Source organism: Ornithodoros turicata, chromosome 6 (genome assembly GCF_037126465.1).
Source record: "Ornithodoros turicata isolate Travis chromosome 6, ASM3712646v1, whole genome shotgun sequence".
NCBI classification, from domain to species: Eukaryota; Metazoa; Arthropoda; class Arachnida; order Ixodida; family Argasidae; genus Ornithodoros; species Ornithodoros turicata.
In genome coordinates, this window is record NC_088206.1 from 28,717,256 (window position 1) to 28,736,104 (window position 18,849).

Consider the following 18,849-nt stretch of genomic DNA (forward strand, 5'->3'; position numbering starts at 1 on the left):
AAAGAATTTGTTACAAGTTAAGTTACCGTGTGCAAACTGTAACTAAGTTAATAACGAAGTTCTTCAGCCTGAAATGTAACTCGCAGTTAGTGAGTTACTTATAAAAAAGAAAAGTTACTTCCAAGTTACTTCGGACACAAAATAGCATTACGCAGGGTAGCGCGCGTGATTTGTTGAGGTAGACCATGAGTTGCCTGCGGAAGAGTGCAACACGCTTAGATTGTTTTCGTTTATGTCCAACAATAGACCTCTCCCTGTTTGTAAACAAATGAAGTCATAGTGTTCAACAGTGCCACAAATTTGGTAGAATTGAACTACGCTCGAAGCTAGAGGTGGACAAGGTCGCACCCGAAAGCCACGGTCTTGAGGGCATCATGATACGGTCCCTTAAAGGGACGCGACCCTAGGTCCTGCTTCTCTTTCAATGGGATGCAGCGAACAAGTGCCCGTTCATGGAACCCAGCCCTCTCCTTCCGATTTGTTTCGCTTTTAGTCTGTCTACCAATGTCATGATGACGTTTCTCTGGTAGAGGTCTATTTGAACGCTTTGCATCTTACTCCCTGTAGGCGCACAGTGGTTCAGCTTAATTTCAATGGCAGCGGTTCTTACTTCCTGAATAAAATACTGTCATTGATTGAATATCACGTTTTATGGCTCAAAAATGTCACGAAAGAACCGGACAGAAAACAAGAAAATATGTGAACGTGAGTGAAAAGCGAGTTAAAAGTAACTTGGAGCTTAACTTAAGTTACTTTGCCAAAGTTACCTGAAAAAGGAACGAGTTCCTCTGAAAGTTACCACGGCGCAAAAGTACCGAGTTAAGTTACAAGTTACCAAAAAAGGAACTTAGTTACAGTAACGAGTTACCTCGAACTCAGTTGGGGGCGCCACATGTTGCGGCGCTCTTCGCACTGTATCAAGAGAACGGAAAGGGCGCGAACACAAGAGCAATACTATTGGAAAGAGGACGTTTTCCCTGTCAAAACGAGATCTCATTCACCTTCCTACGCCGAGAAACACCCGATATCGGAAAAAATGCCCAGGGCCCCATGTATAAGGGAGCCGCCATTGCCACGGGCTCCTAACTCGAGAACGGAGAGAGATAGAAAGGTGTCGCGAGTTCCTACGCCTTGCCCGTGTCGAGCACGTGTGCTCATCAGTAGGAGGTGGTTCGGATCTGCTGTGAGGTTCGAACCCAAACACGGGGACAAATGTCGCGGAATGGGGGTCGGCGTCATGAATTTTCGGAATCACGCCCTAACAACTGGAAATTGACGAGTGGTCCGAATCGGAAAGTTGTAGTGCAGGGAACGGAGCATGCGCACACAAAATTTCGGGTAAATCGGACGTCAGGTAAGCAAGTTACAGCTCTGAACATTGGGAAGCGTTTCCGGGCGTCGTTACCCAGACACGCCAGCGTCGAAGAACTGCAAAGCCAATCAATATCTTATCTTGGAGAACGGACGTCGCGCGCCTACTGGACAAATGCGATTGAAAAGAGCACGTCGAGACCTTCAAAACTATGTTACACACGACTATGTAGCTGCAACTGCAACGGTTTTAGGAAAATGCGGCCGCCCGTCCCATGTATTGTGAGGAGTGCAAACACGGAAACCGGTAACTCGAGAACCGCTTAGGTTAGAGAGCTGCGGGTCAATTTTGTGACGTTTGGCAGGTCAAGGGGAGTTGGTTCCCAAAAAGTTAATATCGTCGGCTTCCTTCAGAAAAAGGACCCCCAAGGTTGGCAAAAACAGCGCTGCGAACGCTTCTTCGCCCACAATTTCCAAACCGCACTCTCAGAAAAAAAGGAGTAACGGGGGAGTAACTTCCCACATTTACTCCATTTCCACTCCCCCTGTCAGTCGCTTACTCCTTTCTTCCTGCATTTACCATGTAACTCCATCACAGCAAATTGGTACATCCTCTTGCCGGCCGAATTTTAGTGGACAAATGATGTGTGACATCACCCGCCTTCTCGTACAGTGACTTTCGAATTATAAACTTCTGTACTACAGTGCAGGCATCTATAGTTTGCACCATTTCTGCTATACATTCCATGGTTTTACACTAAGACTCTCAGTTGGTGAAGTTCTCACCGTTACGTGAGAGCGCATCGTGAAATGACGTCGAATTCTTATCCAGCAGTTTACCGCGTTCGAGGGCGCTTCCCAATGAAGGTTACTGAGGGAAGCTCGGATGTTTTTTTCTAGTGAGTAGTTCCGTGGGACTACTGAAATTTCATAAATGGTGGTACCACACCCCCTACCTCTTGTACACTACCATAACACTTCCCTTCCTGTTTCATACACAATTTTTCCCATTCCCATCGAGTATGTACTACGACAAGTTCCTTAAAGCTCAGCTACGCCGATTTTCGAGTGTTACAGAATGGAATGGTACTCACACGATGTGTTCATAAGGGAACACTGATTATGTATGCAAAATAGTTATCCCAAACTCCTCGCGGTTTTCCGAAAAAGTGAATTTTTAGTTTCACTGACATCCCGTCTTGTGGCCCGCAAACCCTGGGTCGACGACACATTCGTGGTCTGCCCGCGCTCCGGCTTGGCATGACTTTTGGCTTGGTTTCTTCCGCCAAGCCGGCCGGTTTCTTCTGCCGATCCGTCTGCTGCGCAGATTCGCAGTGGGGAAGTGATAAACAGTTCGCTATTAGGGAGCCAGTATATTTCTGGACTTCACTAAACCCACGAGGAACGTGAGTTTTGCTTCCTTCGACTGCAAAGCATTTGCTAGGCCAGTACAGACTTCCTGGTGTGATTCGTGTTCTGTGCTGCGTGCCGAGAATGCGTGAGCGTTTTGCTCCCGTCTGCAAGAACACTTCAGCATGCAGTTCCAATGTTTCAAACCACAATTTTCCGAAAGACGAAAGAGAAATCTATTGACTGCAACAATCGGTTACAACTCCGACTGGGTGCCACCTTCGAAAGCAGTGATTTGATCTGTTCATCTGGCTCATACGAATGTTACGGAAGCGATGCGCAACTTGTTTCACAAGAAGCCGAAGATGTCTCGTCCGGGATGCTGTGCCAACCTTATCTGCAGCAGGAGATTGCAGGGGCAGGACTAGGCAGCAGATAAAGGTAAGACACGTAATGTTAGACAAGTCAGTCATGTGGTGCAAATTGCATCACGTAGAAGAGAAAAATACGCAATCTGTCAGTTACTGCTTCATCCTTTAGAGATTACGCCCCAGCGGGTGTATTCTCAGTACAGATTTGGAATTGCCTTATTTGTTAAATCATTTCGCAGGCATTCTGGCACCACCGAAAAGCTTGCACTCCACGTCTCAACTATCACCGTCTGGGTTTCAAGCTGAAGGCTGTCACTAGTGCCAACCAGACGCCCCTTCAAAGTGCATCTGTTTTTCTTGACGGAACAGTGACACCTGGTACTGAGACATTTCATTTTCAAGTGCATTAATCAAGTGCATTCTATCACTTGTGCTCGACTTCTTGTGTTCGTATACCCTTGCTGTTGCTCGCTAGTTTAGAGCAACCATGCCTGAGGTGCCAGCGCTTTCAGAGTACATTTAAGCAGTATCATCGTATCATATGCACGGCAGCACATCTTGTGTATTTTGAGTAAGGTATAAATTCAATGTTGGCTCAGCTGTTGTATTTTGGTCACAAATAAGGTGTTCTTCCAGAGCGCTCAAGGGCAGTTCAAACAGCTTCATGTGTGCAACAGCACATACTTTTTCTCAGTTTTGACTACGGTAAATCGAAATCTTCCAGTTGATGTCTTTGGGTCATAAATTATGTTTTTCGAGACATTCAAACAGCATCATGTGTGCAACAGTACATACTTTTTCTCAGGTGAAGTAAGGTAAATCTGTGGTGTTCTGGCAGTGCAGCAGAAGCTTGTGTTGCATTCAAGTGGTATCATGTATACAAAAACTTGTTTTATGCCTTTCTGTAGCTGCTGTACTAATATTGTGAGTACAGAGACATTCCTGCATAACATATCGGAGCATCTTGTGTGCTATTGTTGGTATGATCTGCAGCAGTATATTGATAATGTTAATTCAATGACTTCAGCTAACATTTACATTCTTACTTCCAGGTAAACCTGCCACGCAGATGCCCTACCCCTTGGTATGCATAGTTCAAGATTGTACCGAAACAATCCACCTGGAGCATTATTCTTCAATTGGCAGTGGCATTACTATCACAACACACCACATACTGCATGTCTATGGTGCGTGTACAATGCATCAAACCTATTCTCAGGTACAGGCCAGCTGATACGCAATTACAACATGAAACAACTGACACAGAGACCGTAAAGTCATGCCTTTCCCTCCGTGCCTCGGGTTTCATGTTATTATCCTCACATGCAGCTCAATTCGCCTGTGCTGTGCAGCATGAGCAAAAGCATATATTGTTTGTGGTCACATGACACGGAACATAAATACAGTGAAACCTTCCTATGTTGGACACCCGCGGTGCAGCCGAAACGTCTCCTACTTATGGAGGTGTCCGAGTTACAGAATATGACGGCAACAAAAAATGGAAGAGATCACAGCTGTGAGAAATGTCCCCCTTTTTCAATTTAAGGTCCTTAGTGGTACCTGGTGGTGGTGCCTGGTAGTGGTACCTCTACCCACTCTTCACTGATAATTATTACTGATTTTAGTATATTCAATTCCGTTCAGATTCTACTCAATAGCATTACCTCTGGAGCTTTTCGAGCAGCAAGGACTTGTCTCTGAAGCGTCAGCCTACTTCTCATAGCTTTGGTGCAGTGCTCGTTCAAAGGCTCTAGACAAACTGAAGACAAGTGCTCACATAAGGAATTACAATGTAGACTGACAGCACTTGTTTTTGGACTCTAAAAACTAAAGCAACAAAATGCTGAGACCAGTATAGGGGAAAAAGGGGGCAAAAGTCAAGGCCACTGGCTCATTTTGGGTCTTTTCGGTGCAAAGATGGGCCGATATTGAGGTAATTTGGCCAGGGTTTTGTCCGACTTTGCAGGGAAAACCCTATCCTACTTCCAAGATAGGGAGGTGTCCGACATAGAGAATTTCGTCCCCATGTAGTTTCAATGGGAGCCTGCCCGTGCAATGAAATCATGGGGAGTTGTCCGATGTAGGGAGGTGTCCGACTTTGGAGGTTTTACTGTACTATAGAGCATTCTACATCATGTAATCTAACAATTGTTCACGTTTGGATATTTTAACCATGGAATTTACCCTGCATGCACCATACCATGTCCAAACACTAACAACTGCTAGAGAGCAGCATGTACTGTTTCCGTATAGCACTTATGGCTTGCATCCTGTGATCGGAAACAGTGGTGTCTTTTTTCTGCTACAACCAGTAAACTACAGTAAAGATTTAGAAATACTGTGTCATGCCATAAAGCACTATGGGAAATGGCCGTTTGAAAAACTGGAGAAGACTGTCATTAGAATGGGGGACATGTTCTACGGTGAATTTTTTTACAGTGTGTGCTGTACCACGTAATGCACTGCAGGCCTACCACAGTATGGTAACGGTCTGAATACTGATTTGCTCAAAAAAGGAATGTGTGCGTTTCTTGTACTAACTCCCCCTTATGCAAAGTAGTAGAAAAATGTTTTCAGCCAATGGGGAGGGAGAGGACATAATTCTGGAGTCTCGTTGACCTACAGTGTGTCGTGTGTGAAGGTCATTTTGAAGAGTGTAGGTGGTACAAGACTGTGTTCCCACATTCTTGGCAGTGTTGACTAATAACCATAATAAAGTAGAGGGTACATTTGTTGCTTCATATATTTGTGTCATGGCAAAGTATGTAGAGATACATCTGTCTCAACATGCAGGTGACAAAACTGCTTTTTATGCTTAAACTATAACAAATAGTTGTCTGTTCAGCACCACTAACCATGTGCCGGCCTCCATGACATGTCTGTGACATTCCAAAGTGATTAACATGTCCCATAGACGTGTGCAATGCTGAAGATGACTGTGTACCTTCTATGGATTCTTGATTCAAGAAAAGTACTGTGTGATTCGCTAACAGCGCCTGGCTGTACCTCCACAATTCTACATAAAAATATGTAAAGTTTGCCGAAGGAAACATCATGAAGGTCCATAGCGAAAAACCCGGAGACGAGGGATAGGAAGGGACATACACAATGTCTCAACATAGCGTGTTTATGTCCCTTCTGGTATCTCCTCTTCAGGTCTCGCCATCATGGACTATCACCAGCTCGCTTGCTGTTGAACCGTTCTTTCAACGATAAGGGTCACTTTCATGGAGTGGATGGCAGCCAACATGCTGTCAATAAAAAGAATAATGGAAGAAGCTCAATATGATCCTTAGGCTGTGCGTGGTCATTCCTTTCTGACAAATGGTGACTTAGAATTTCAGGACAGTGCCTGCAGTGGTAGTATTCTTGTGTTCTCACCCTTTACGCCCATTGTGTGTCATCAGTCACCTGTAATATGCTAATATGCACATAGCTAAAGCAAAGTATATTTGTATTTCTTTGAATACAGTTGGTACAGCACATTGTTTTTTTACATGTTCTTTGGAAAGTATAAATAAAAAATTCTCTACTCTGCAAGTCTCCTGTCGGCTCTACAGAGCAGCTTCGAATTTCACTAGAAGCCACGTGTGAAACCTAGACCAAACTAGTGGTGAAGGTTCATATAGGTCATAGATAGATACTATTATTATTATTAGATCATAGGTCAGGCTTAGGTCCTGGTTGGTAGCAACGCATTTGAATCTTATTAAAAATTGGTGCAGGAGGTGACCAACGTAACTAAATACACCAACTGACTCTTACAAATTTTGTGGTGTTATACTTTTGAAACAACATTAATACGCCGCAGTGGTCTTTTCTCCTTTGTTCCTTTTAACCTAGAAATATTAGGTCTTCGACATCACTAGCCTTAGTTGCTGAGCATGCAGTTATTTACGTTGAGCACTGCAGTTTCATATTTGTTTCTCTGGACAAGCAAGCCCGCTTCCCCATTTTGATAAGAGTCTTTCAGCTTTGACAGGGCATTTGTGGACAAGGAAAACATTTGGACTATTGTGTATTTTGCTATGAAGTGCACCGTACAAGGCAGAGGACACCATCAACCATTTCCACTAAGGTTATTAAATTTGTGATAAAGTACATATACCTTTTGTCACTGACTAATTTGGTGGTAAAGTTACTTGAGCGGCAGTTGTGCAATTTTAAGCACATGTTTAAAAAAAATAGGATATGGGAAGTGCTGACTGGTTGAACATGTGGAGTACCCAATATAATAATTGGGGGTATACGTCGCGAGACAACTGAGTGTGGAATACACAGCACAGTGTAATGTTCCTTATTCTGGCAATGTTAGCATGGTTCAAGAAGTGGGAAATGTTGCACTAGCCTTAATAACATCTGTTGTGCCCAGCGAACAGGGTACACATACCCTGATCTGAAGACACTATGCCTAACTCAAAAGCAATATGAGATCGACCCGTACGTGTTTATTTGCGAAACTATTATGAATGAAATATGGCCTGTGTGGTATAGAACAATGCGCACACTCAACTAAACATGCAAAAAATACGTATAAGGGCTCTCGACCTAAATGCCGCGATGCGCTCTACGAGATAAACAACACACTACAAAACTACATCCCACACTTTTTGTTCGGGGCAACTCTAATGAGCACTTTCATATAACCGACGAATGGTTCAACGAATGCAGTTCGAGTGGTCACGATACATTCCTACGTCGTTCATTGCAGTCGCGCTATGATGCTGCACAATATATGTATCTCGTGTAACAAGCCTGGCAATCGCACGATGTGCATGGACAGAAATACGGCCTTCTTTCTTTGAAGACCAGTCCTCTGCAGGTATATGCTCAAACGATCACCAAGTCTCACGTTGTTGCTCAATCACTCCCATTCCTGCACTTGTAGTAAAAGCAGCAAACGGGTTGATGTGAATGGCAGCTGAACGGTTGAACTGCGAAGTTCTCGAGCACATAATCACAATTTCACGCCGAAAATGATGTTGAGGTGAGTTCGCGGTTGTTGTTTCCATCGTTCAACAGTTCTCGGGATTAGCTCGGACGAAACACTCATCGTAGCCGGCGGCCATAACTGGATTTCCTCGCAAACGGGAGAAGACGCCAGGGAAGTCAGAGAAAGCCTCAGCTTTCATCCAATCAGACGCACGATTCTCTATCTACGTAGATGGAGCAGGTTTATCCCATCTACGTCACAAAAATGGCTGCGCCCATGGCTTGTTTTGGTTTCTTTGATGAATTAATTTTCGTAATAGGAAGACAAAATTGAGAAACGAAGGTGCGTTTCGGGGGCAGTTGGATGTGCTCGTTCTGAATATCACAACCGTTTCAACACATCGGGAAATCGGCGTAGCTGACCTTTAAGGGGATACACATATCTTCCGACGTCAGAAATTTCACAGATGACTCCAAAGCACTGGCATAAATCTGTTTCATGGTTTCAGCGTGATACCTGTAACTGGTGTCATAGTTACTCCAGGGACATGGAGTAAAGTGGAACTCCCTCCTGGAGGATGTAAGTTTTACTCCAAAAGGGAGTGTTCTAAGGGACAAGCCATTTAGTCACCTAAAGGAGTTGTGACAACACCATTTTTTCTCAGAGTGCGCTAAAGACCGGACCGCGGTGTGATTTGGCCGATCATAGAACTATTCGAGACCTACTTGGACGCAAGTTTTGGCGTTAATCCGACAACGCTGCGGGAGTGACGGCGCTCCGAACTTGTCGTATGTGCTGATGGAGGCCAAAAATTCCCACATTTGTCAGCTACAGTTAGGATTTCTGACAAACCTTGGGTGTGCTCTTGAAGGGGTAGGAATATCGAATGCGTCACAATAAACAGCGTCTTGATAGGACCCTTTTAGGCCTCTATATTAGACGCACAACCCCATCAAGCGACACCACCGTCAGTAGAAAGAGACTCACTACTGCCATGAACCACTAGGATCCCCAAGAGTCTTGAGCAGGCTATCTGTGTACTCCAGATAAATACCTGAAGAATCGGTACTTTGAGTATGGGAACAGGTTAGAATGCAGGAGAAATGCATGTTAAGGTGTAACTAATTGTATTCTCAGCAATAAGCGACATCATCCAACCTGATCTAACCTATATTCATGTGTGTTACCTCACATATCGTTCGGAGCGTGCATCTTATTTCTGCATCGTTTCCGTCCGTCCGTTACTCTTCAGTCCCTAACACAGGAACGTAGCAGTGAGCTTATTTATCTGTAATATTCCTCCAGGGCAGTGACACAAATTTGGTTCGCACAATCCATTTTTATAAGGTAAGTGCGTGACGCAATTAAGTGGCCCATTTCAAAAATGAGTTTGGCATAATTGTAATAACTATGTGGCAGAATCAACGTTTCGAATTATGTGTCATATGTGATTCCTATGTCCCCCATACTATTCTAATGTGCATCATACGGCCCCATATGTGTACTATTGCTGTCACATACGAAGTCGTATGGAACCCATATTGCTGCCATATCATACCCATATGTGGTATACGGTCCCATATCCCTTCATTAGAGGCCCGCACAAGTATCATATTGACTCCGTACGGTACCCATAAGAATGCCATGCTGCCTACATATGACTTCATATGCGGCCCATATGTATTAATATAGGACCCATACGAATCTGTACGGGAACCATACGAACTGATATAGGAACCGCATGAGTCTCATACGGGGTTTTTCAATAGGAAACGAAAGGAGTCGCCGTTCGACGTTCGACGTATCCACGGTCGGTCGTATGTGGTGCAGACCCAGTCAGGTCTGCTTCGAAGGAACGGAAGATGTCGGGTCTAGGTTGACGCCACACGGGACGGCAGCGAATGACTGATTGCTAGCGTGGGAGTGATTGCTACATAAGGGTACGTGCAGAATAAACGTGGCTTTTTTTGGGCATCGGACACCGGAGCGTGGACTTCTTCTTTTGGGCTCGTGGGCCTGGTAGCACACTACACGGTCCAACGATTGATCTTGGTCTCCAAGCTTGCAATGTGCTTCCGCCAAGAGAGCCCAGCATCAACAGTGAAACCGAGGAACCTATGGTGAGACACATGCTTCAATGGTATGCCAGCAACCAAAAGCTGGAAGGGCCGCATGTTCCTCCTCGTAAAAGGGAGTATTACTGTCTTTTCATTCGATATGTCCAAGCCCGCTAGTGACAGGTACTGCTGGATAGGGTCGCGAGTGAGTTGGAGGCGTCGCTGGAGGGCAGGACGAGATTTGCGGCTGGTCCAGAGACAAATGTCTTCATCATAGACAAATATAGCCACTTTCCTGCCAACGCAACCTCGAAGACCAGCCATAACAATGTTAAATGATGAGGCTCAGAACGCTTCCCTGGGGCACCCCATGGGCCAACGTGACAAGGTCTGTATCTCCCTGGCTTGTGCGGACGAACATTTCCCGTCCATGAAGAAAATCAGTAAGCCATGAGAATGCTCTGGAAGGTAGGGCGGCATCAACAAGACCATGGAGGACAGAGGCGTGTCTGACAGTGTCGTACGCTCGCTTAACGTCGAGGAAGGCTGCCAGCACCTTCTTCTTATGCACCTTTGCCTCTTCCAAAGGAGTGATTAAATGCAGAACCGAATCTGTTGGTGCTCTGTATCGAAGCCTGACATTTCTTGCGGGAAAACGCAGCGATGTTCGAGCCACCACTACAGTCTGGCAAGCACCATGCGCTCCATCAACTTTCCAAGGCAGCTAGTCGAGCTCACTGGTCTAAAGGAGGAGAGCTGCGATGGCGATTTACGTGGCTTCAACAGCGGAATAACACGTGCGCGCTTCCAACTGTCAGGTACTTTCCCTGACCTCAATGGGGGGGGGGGATTTATTAAATACCTACAGCAGATACTTCACACACTTCTGATCAAGGTTGTGGAGAGCCCTATAGGTGACGTTATCCGGCCCAGGAGAGCACCGAACCCGAGACAGTAGCAGCGCACTTCTGAACTCGGCCAGTGAGAAATCTATATCCATGTCCGGGTTATTGACTGTGGGCGCAGCTTGCATCCGTTCGACTAAGGTAGTCACATGGGAAGAAAACCATGTTGTACTTGCAGCCTTCGAAGGAGCGGCAATCGTGTTGCAAAAGCCCTGAGCCACCTCCGCTTCGGACTTGGGGGAAAATAACGCAAGCGCACGAAGGGATGCTGGCTCGTGGGAGGTTCGCTTAAACTTCTTGCCACACGTCAGATCTTCGCAGAGCTGTCAAAAGGTGACAACGATCTGCAAAACTGCCTCCAGCGCTTACGATCAAGCGCCGCCAGCTCCTTAGTGACTGTCTTGCTTGCGCGGCGGGCTTCTTGAATGTCTTTGAGCAACCCAGATGGGTAGAAATCCAGCGAACCGGTAGAGATGTAGGAAGGGAGTTGCCTCAGGACCCAGTTCGACGGGCTATGCGGGATGATGATCTGAGCGCGGCTTCCAACAGTGAAAAATTGTTATCCAGTGTTGCATAGATAGGGGAGGGGAGTATATTGAAGGGGATAGCTGTTAATATGAAACGACGTAATAATAAACACGGTTTCCCACTCCAGTCTCGTTAGTTAATAGCCACACCTCGTATGTTACACCTGTCGTCTGACAGCAACACTTGTGCAAAGGCCCTGTAAACAAATTGATGACGCATCAGCTCATGTAAAGCCACGACAAGGCAAGATTCTTCGCGAAGCTGCCATATTGCAGCGCTACCCAAGTCAGGTTCAACGTAGCTCAAGCGCTTACTCGAAATTTTCACCACACGTGTCAATTGGAGATCGCTACGTAAGAGCTCCAAGCTGAGGAGGGTTTCTGAAGTGGATTGACACACTTCCAACGCAGCTGCAAGTCAAGTCGAGATCAAGTCACATCTATGAATTCGGAGGTTAATGTCGCCAAAACCCCTGTGCTTCTCTACAAGATGGACCTTCTGCCACTCTCCCAAATGTCCTACTTGCACTGTTGACGCTCATATTCCGCATCTTCTCCTCGTCTGCCGAAGATTCGACACCACTCGAGCGTCCCTCAGACGACGCCTTCTCGAGATGCGGTGCATATACTTTTCTCTGGCAACTGCACTGGGCCCAGTACGACATCTACAGCGGTCCGTACCCAAAGTAGTTCTGGCATTCCTCAGCGACACAGGTCTCATGCACACCCTATGACCTCAAACTCTGTATCATCTCATTCGTCACTGTCGATCCCCATCCTCACACCTCACCTTCATGCACATCACTGATCTGTTTACTTTTTAGAGCGATAGCGATATTTTGTTAGCTCCTCGGAAAGTCATGTGGTGTGCGCCGAAACCTCGGCTCGGACGACAGATGGCGGCGCAGGAAACGTGGGCGCAGAAGTCTTTATTCAACGTGACTCATCCCCTCCAGCTGCGGGAGAGCCAAGGCGGGAGGGCGACGTCTTGCTTGTTGCTTCGTCGTGGCGTGGGGCTGCGGACATGATTTCATCATGTGGTGGTAACCAAGGTCGTGCTGAAGACTGGGAGGTGGTGGGTTCGAATCCTACCGCCGGCTGTGCTGTCTGAGGTTTTCCCTGGGTTTTCTGAAGACTTTCCAGACGAATGTCGGCACAGTTCCCGTTGAAGTCGGCCCAGGACGCACACTAACCCCCGTGTCCTCCACTACGTCCTGCTGTCCTCTCTCCGTCTGTCTACATCTGTACGCCGCTCATAGTCACAGTTGCTTCGCGGCGCTAACACACAATCAAAAAAAAATTCATCGTGCTGCAAGATTTTTGGGAGGGCATTAGGGGGTGCGGGGAAAAGGGGAGTTGGTGTCATTTGTGTACGCGTTGCAGTAAATCCAGTGAGTCCTGTCGTCATACTCATAGGTTTCATGTGGATGCTCATATCCTAAAAATGAATGGCTCTTGAAATACACGGCAAAAAAAAAGTGTGATTTATGCCTGTTGATTCTTGTTGAGTAACTTAGAGGAGGACGACGTGCCACCAGGTGCATGGGATTGAAATGAGCGCGCGGCTCCTGGCTCGGGTTTTTTGGATTCTGTTCACTTGTTGATTAAAGCTTGCTGGAGTTGGTCACCAGGAGCTTCGGTCCCTCTGGCTCATTTACGTAACATCATTCACCCGGGGTGCGTGTAGTGAGCGACAACAGCACGAAAAAAGTTATCCTCTAATTCGGGTCAATATATCGTATTTCGCCGCGCCAAACCACACAGCGCATTATCCCCTCTAGCATTACATGGTAACTGGATGCATTCTGCTCTGGTCTCCCTTCAAATCCGCGTATTGATCTTTCGCCTTTGGGCTAGGATCTTTCGCGGTGGAGGGAGGCGAAAGGGAGCCGGTCCTTCATATTTGGAGAAGGGCCCCTTGATAACGCGGTCCGCCCCTGGGTGGGCCGTGTCTATCGGCCGCGCGGCCGATAACAAGGTCGTCGGGGCAGTACCGCTTGCGGTGCTGTTCCGGGAAGATCTTTTCCTGATCTTCTGCTCCTATGTTTAACCCATATCTGGAAACCATTACACGAAGTTTAAAATTATCCCCGCATTGTCTTAACAGTTCAACGATTGCTATCGCTTTACCCCTCGTTGCATCAGCAGGGAGACTGCTCATTTTTTTCTCTCTATCATACTTCTCTCGCCTTTCCTTTTTATAATTTATTTTGCAATTATTTACTTGTGGAATAGCAAGCCCACACTGCTTTTGGCTGACATTTCCTTCTTCTTGTTCCCTTTTCCTTTTGTCTTCTAATAAATATACCCCCTCCCCTATCGGCATGGAGATACTGTGCTGGAGAACAGGATCGTGCAGACCTTCTAACTAGCGGAGGCTGTTGAGCTGAGTGTTAAGAATGACGTAATAATAAGCACGTACGCCAAACATGAGCGCCATGCGGTTGACTATGGCAGCAGAATCGTGGTCCCGCTCCCGAAGGTCACACACACACACAGATTGCAAGCTTTCTACCAGCACTCAGAGACGATGAACATAGACAATATCGTACGGGTCTCACGGCGTCTACAGTATTGGGGAGGAGCGCGAACGGTGGCGCCCCTCCCGCGGTGGCGGAGCGAACTGCGCAGTGTGGATACAACGCCGTTCGCCAACTTGCCAACGTACGTTTAGTTGAGTTCATAATGGTGTTCAGCGGAGTGACAGCCCTGTTGACAGCCAGAACGTTGCCTGTCCCGAAGCGTGGTTATAGACAGTGTCAAATGAACATTAAATTCGTAATGAGTGTGTTCCTGTTTAAATTTATGCCCGCTAGAAATGTGCACGTGTGATGCAGTGCTACGGACGGGCTTTGCCTTCCAGTTTCCCTATCGATGCCCACACCAGCTTACAGCGATATTTTTTGTGTAAAAAAGCCTTCTTATCGGTACAGATAACATGGTTAAGCAATGGTTAAGCAACGGAGCAGCATTGTGTTAAAGAATTCTGCATGTCTCATTGAAAGCCTCAAGTCATTTCACGGGAAGAAATGTTTTGCTGCCTCCCTGGATATTAAGGATCTTTACTACTCCCTAGATGAAGGCATTCTGTTGTCTAGAGTAAGAGATCTTCTTGAATCCAAGTTGGTCCGTTTCCAATCAAAAGCAGGCATTGCTGTGTCAGATTTCTTACGTGTTTTAGAACTTTATCTGAGATCGACTGCTGTCCGCATTGATAAGGGTCTGTTCATTCAAAAAACGGGGGTTTGCATTGGTTCGGCCATCGCACCTGTGTTATCAGATCAGAGATTAATACCCCTGTCACACGGGCATTTCGATCCCTCTCGAATCCGATCTGCATCGAACTTCCCGAGCACGATCGAGTTTTGACGCTGCTACACGGCCACTTTCAATGCGCATTGAATGGTTGACCTGTGCAAATGAATAAACGTAACTCATTAATTTCGCGTTTCCTATATAACAACGATATTAGTGGTAATTTATCGTATACCGATGTAAGCATCACTTGTAGCTTCGCGCGCATGTCCGTCTTAAGTTATGACAGTTCACCGGGGTCGAGGATGCAAATGGCGGCCGTCGAGCCGTCTTGAAATTCTCAATCCTGTTATGGGAACTGTCTTGAGTCAAGCAGGATCAAAGCTCGATCCTGCTTGGAAGCGGCCGTGTAGCACCATCCGATCTGCATTGGGTTCAAGCAGGTTCGGTCGAGCAGGATCGAAAATGCCCGTGTGACAGGGGTATAACTTGTCTACTGTTGATAATGCTGTTACATCATATCTGGCGACAGTTCCCCGTGCTCAACTACTTGTTAAGAGCTTTGTAGACGATTTTCTGCTGCTCTCTACTTTTGAAGATGATATTTTCGGCTGTGAGCGTTTGATAAGAGCGTCATCCCCTGAGTTGTCCTTCACTGTTGAACACCCGACCAATGCTGTGCTACAGTTCCTTGATGTGAGGCTCTTGCTAACACCTTCTTTGTGTTGGTCGTATGGAAAAATGGCTCCTAAGCCACTTTTACCCGCTAGCAGTTGTCGTTCAAAGAATGTAAAACGTGGTGTTGTCACGGGCCTCCTATCTAGCACTTTGAGAAAGTCATGTGTACATCAGTTGTGTATTTCTTTATACTTTTAGTGTGATCGTCTGCAGCTCGCAGGCTATTCAAATGCAATGCTTTTTAGCGCTCTTGAGTCTGTTCTTAGTATATTAATTTCCCCTTGTGTCCCACTTGTCACTGATAATGAGATTCGTGTTGCGATCCCTTATTTTCACAATGTCTCACATAACATCCTTGCTGTAGCAAAAAAGTTTGGTGTCCGGGTTGTTTTTAAAAACTGCTTTAGACTTGATGCTCTCTGTCCTTTCCAGAAGCGTGACAAAGTTTGTAAATCGCATAAAATTAGCTATGTACAATGCCAGTCAAATGTGGTGTATCAGATACCTCTTGCTTGCGGTTTTTGCTATATCCGCCAAACGAAACGTTGCTTGAATGACAGGCTCCGGGAGCACGCTTCGAAGGTGAAAAATGAGGACCAGTCGTCGGAATTCGCAAAGCATCTCAAAGTTTGCTTTAATTGTTCTCCCATATGGGAAGAGACCTTTGTCATGGCCAGGGAGACCGACCTCAGTCGGAGGCTTTTGAGAGAAACGTTGTCAATTTTTGGGGGCTGGGAACTGTGTCAGCAAAGCGTCTGTGACCTTCGGCCCTGCTTTGGCGAGCCTTTTGCACTGTCCCTCCTCCCCCACGTGATGTTGTTAAAAGTGTGCGGTTGTCGATTAAACTTTAGCAGTGTTTGAGACTTTGTGTTGTGTCGTCTGTTTTTCGTCTTTTTTCCCAGTCTCGGGTTTTTCGTCATGCTTCTTATCGGCCTTGAGCGCACTGTCACAATTATCGTTTTGTTTGTCATACTTGGTTAGCGCCAGTGTATTATGATTGATTACAATTATTTGGTGTAGTGCAGAATTACTCAGACAAATCCGGTTGCTCATTGCATCGTAAAGTTGGAACTGAATTGAAAGATAAAAAGCGGTGCCTCATAGACTGAGTGCAACTTGTAAAAATGCGTTTGAGGATTGTGATCATTAGCAGCCAGTACAGAGTGATTCAATACAGATAAACTTTCGAATGGTAATAATACGCGTCAACGGTTTTCATCCTTTCTCATTTAAACAAATAACAAGAGACCTGCAATTGTATGAGGTGCAAGCTTACTCGCCCCCTTTAGCACTACAGTGACAGTCCTCAAGGAGCTGCATAGTGCATACATCCAACGCTGTCATCAGTGATCATATGTATTGTTATCTTGTGCGTGCGTAGTAGTTTCGTTCCGGACGCCAGCAGGAACTTGTATGGATTCGTATTTGTTTGTTTCATTAATATTATTATTGTTGTATTGTACAGTGTGATGTCCCAGTTCATAAAGTACTCTACATTGGAAACCATACGGCAGTGTAACACCTTTATTCCTACATAACTAGCTGGAGATATGCGACTGATGTTATACCAGTTTTCTTCAGGTGTAAGACCTAATCTGTACCCTGCGACAACGGCAAATAACGAAAGTGCACAAAAACATATCTGACAGTGCAGCGCAATGACGATTTTCTCAGGCCGGCTTTTTGATGGAGACAATTGTCGAGCATTCGTGGGTAGATTTCTTGACGGCACAATATTTCTTTTCGGTAAACAACGTTCCGGATCTGGACGGGAAACCAAGAGCACCATATTGTTGCAGTTTTCTGTCCACCAAGTAGTACTTTACCCTGTTATTTCATTCTGACGTACGCTTCGGCGAAATGCTCCGAACGTGCCTCATAATGCGCCAATTTTTCTGGCGCTCGCTTTCCGTTTCGCAGCTTGATTAACAAGATAATCATACTATTACAAACTTTTCATGTTTCGGCTAGTTCTGGAAGTTCATTCCAAGTGTAGCTGATGACGACTTGCGGTTAAAAACAGCGCAATACCGTCTAAACACGACCAAACGCGGTCACTACCGCAGGCACGCTTCCCGCTGTTTCCACACTACCGGCGGATCACGTGACTTTTAGAGCGCCCCCTGTAGGTCGAGCTCGCCGCCAATAGGACACCGCTCATACACTCCTAAGCGACCAGTGTAACATGCGCACTCAAGCAGTGTAAGACTTTTGTGCACTATAACGAGCACTGGGATTGGAAAGTTCTCCCAATGTCCATGGCTATTTCCGTGGCTTCCTCTTCCACAGCCCGCTCGCCCACTTCTCTCCTACACCAATGTTTGGCGAGTACCATGTGACCACTACCGACAGATCACCACCAACAGCTCAACTGTGTATAGCATGTACTCCCGCTTTGTGAACAATATATCGGCAGACCAAAAACATAGATCCTATATCTTAACTATTCATAAAGCTACGAACTTATCGAGCACTGAAACGACATGACCCCCGCCTTAAATGTGCAGGAAAACAGTAAAAAGGGTAATTGGAATAGATTCAAAAGTAAGGTGTGTCAGCCGATTTGAGTCGCGACATATGCTGCACGTTACATTAATAGGTAGGGTTTCTATTTTCCGAGGCATTACGTGGTAGGGAGAAGATACATGAGAAAGTAAAAAAAAAAATATCCTGCTATCTCATAATGATATAACACAATTCAAACTTGTATCACTGTAATTTGGTTTTGCGCACATTTTTTGACGCATTTCCAGGGTCTAAGAAACTATCATCACCGAAAACGAGAAACCCTACTAATAAGGTATCTCGCAGGAACGAGAGAAGTGAAGCCATAAGGATAACCATGTACTACGGACACAACGACTTCCAACGAGGCAGAAGGGTCCGTGTCGCGGGATACCTGCGCCACGAAAGCTTCGTGGGGGACACTTTCTACTCCGACGTGGCTGTCTTGTACCTTTCCGAGCCAATTCAGTTTAGCCCAGCGCCCGCACCATCTGCCTGCCTTCGCCGCAGCCACCAAGTCCTGGGACAACCTCTGTGGTGGCAGGATGGGGTGTCCAAACAGAAGGTACTTTTTGCTTCTCCCCCTAGCCTGCCTTAGGGCAAATGTATCTCCAAGAAGGCCACATAGCAGACCTCAAAAATGTTATGACGCATCTTTACGTCCGGGCAATTGCCGTGAGTTTCAAAGGTTCCGGAGTTGACACTGCGTGGTGCATTCGTGTATTCATGAAAGGAATATGTCCGTACTTTACCAGGTGGCTATCAGGATTATTTGGTAAAATGTCGCGTATCCTTTGCACACCTGGACAATTTCCAGTATTGTGCTATCCCCAGTCTTCGAATGACTTCTCCGGTGTTCGGAACCCCATATTACTTCTAAGAGAACGCATGTAATTCTTATGTCCCCGTAATATTGCGCAACATTCACTCCCGATTCATTCATAATGTCTGTGTTTT

General features: G+C 46.0%; 1 protein-coding gene across 1 annotated transcript in view; it reads left to right on the forward strand.

The window, feature by feature from the left end:
- Positions 1-18,849, forward strand: part of LOC135397777 (trypsin beta-like) — a 150,212-nt gene that overhangs the window by 121,649 nt on the left and 9,714 nt on the right. The window contains exon 5 of the mRNA XM_064629353.1: positions 18,199-18,457. Within this exon, the coding sequence (XP_064485423.1) occupies positions 18,199-18,457 (259 nt within the window). The remainder of the gene's footprint in view (positions 1-18,198; positions 18,458-18,849) is intronic.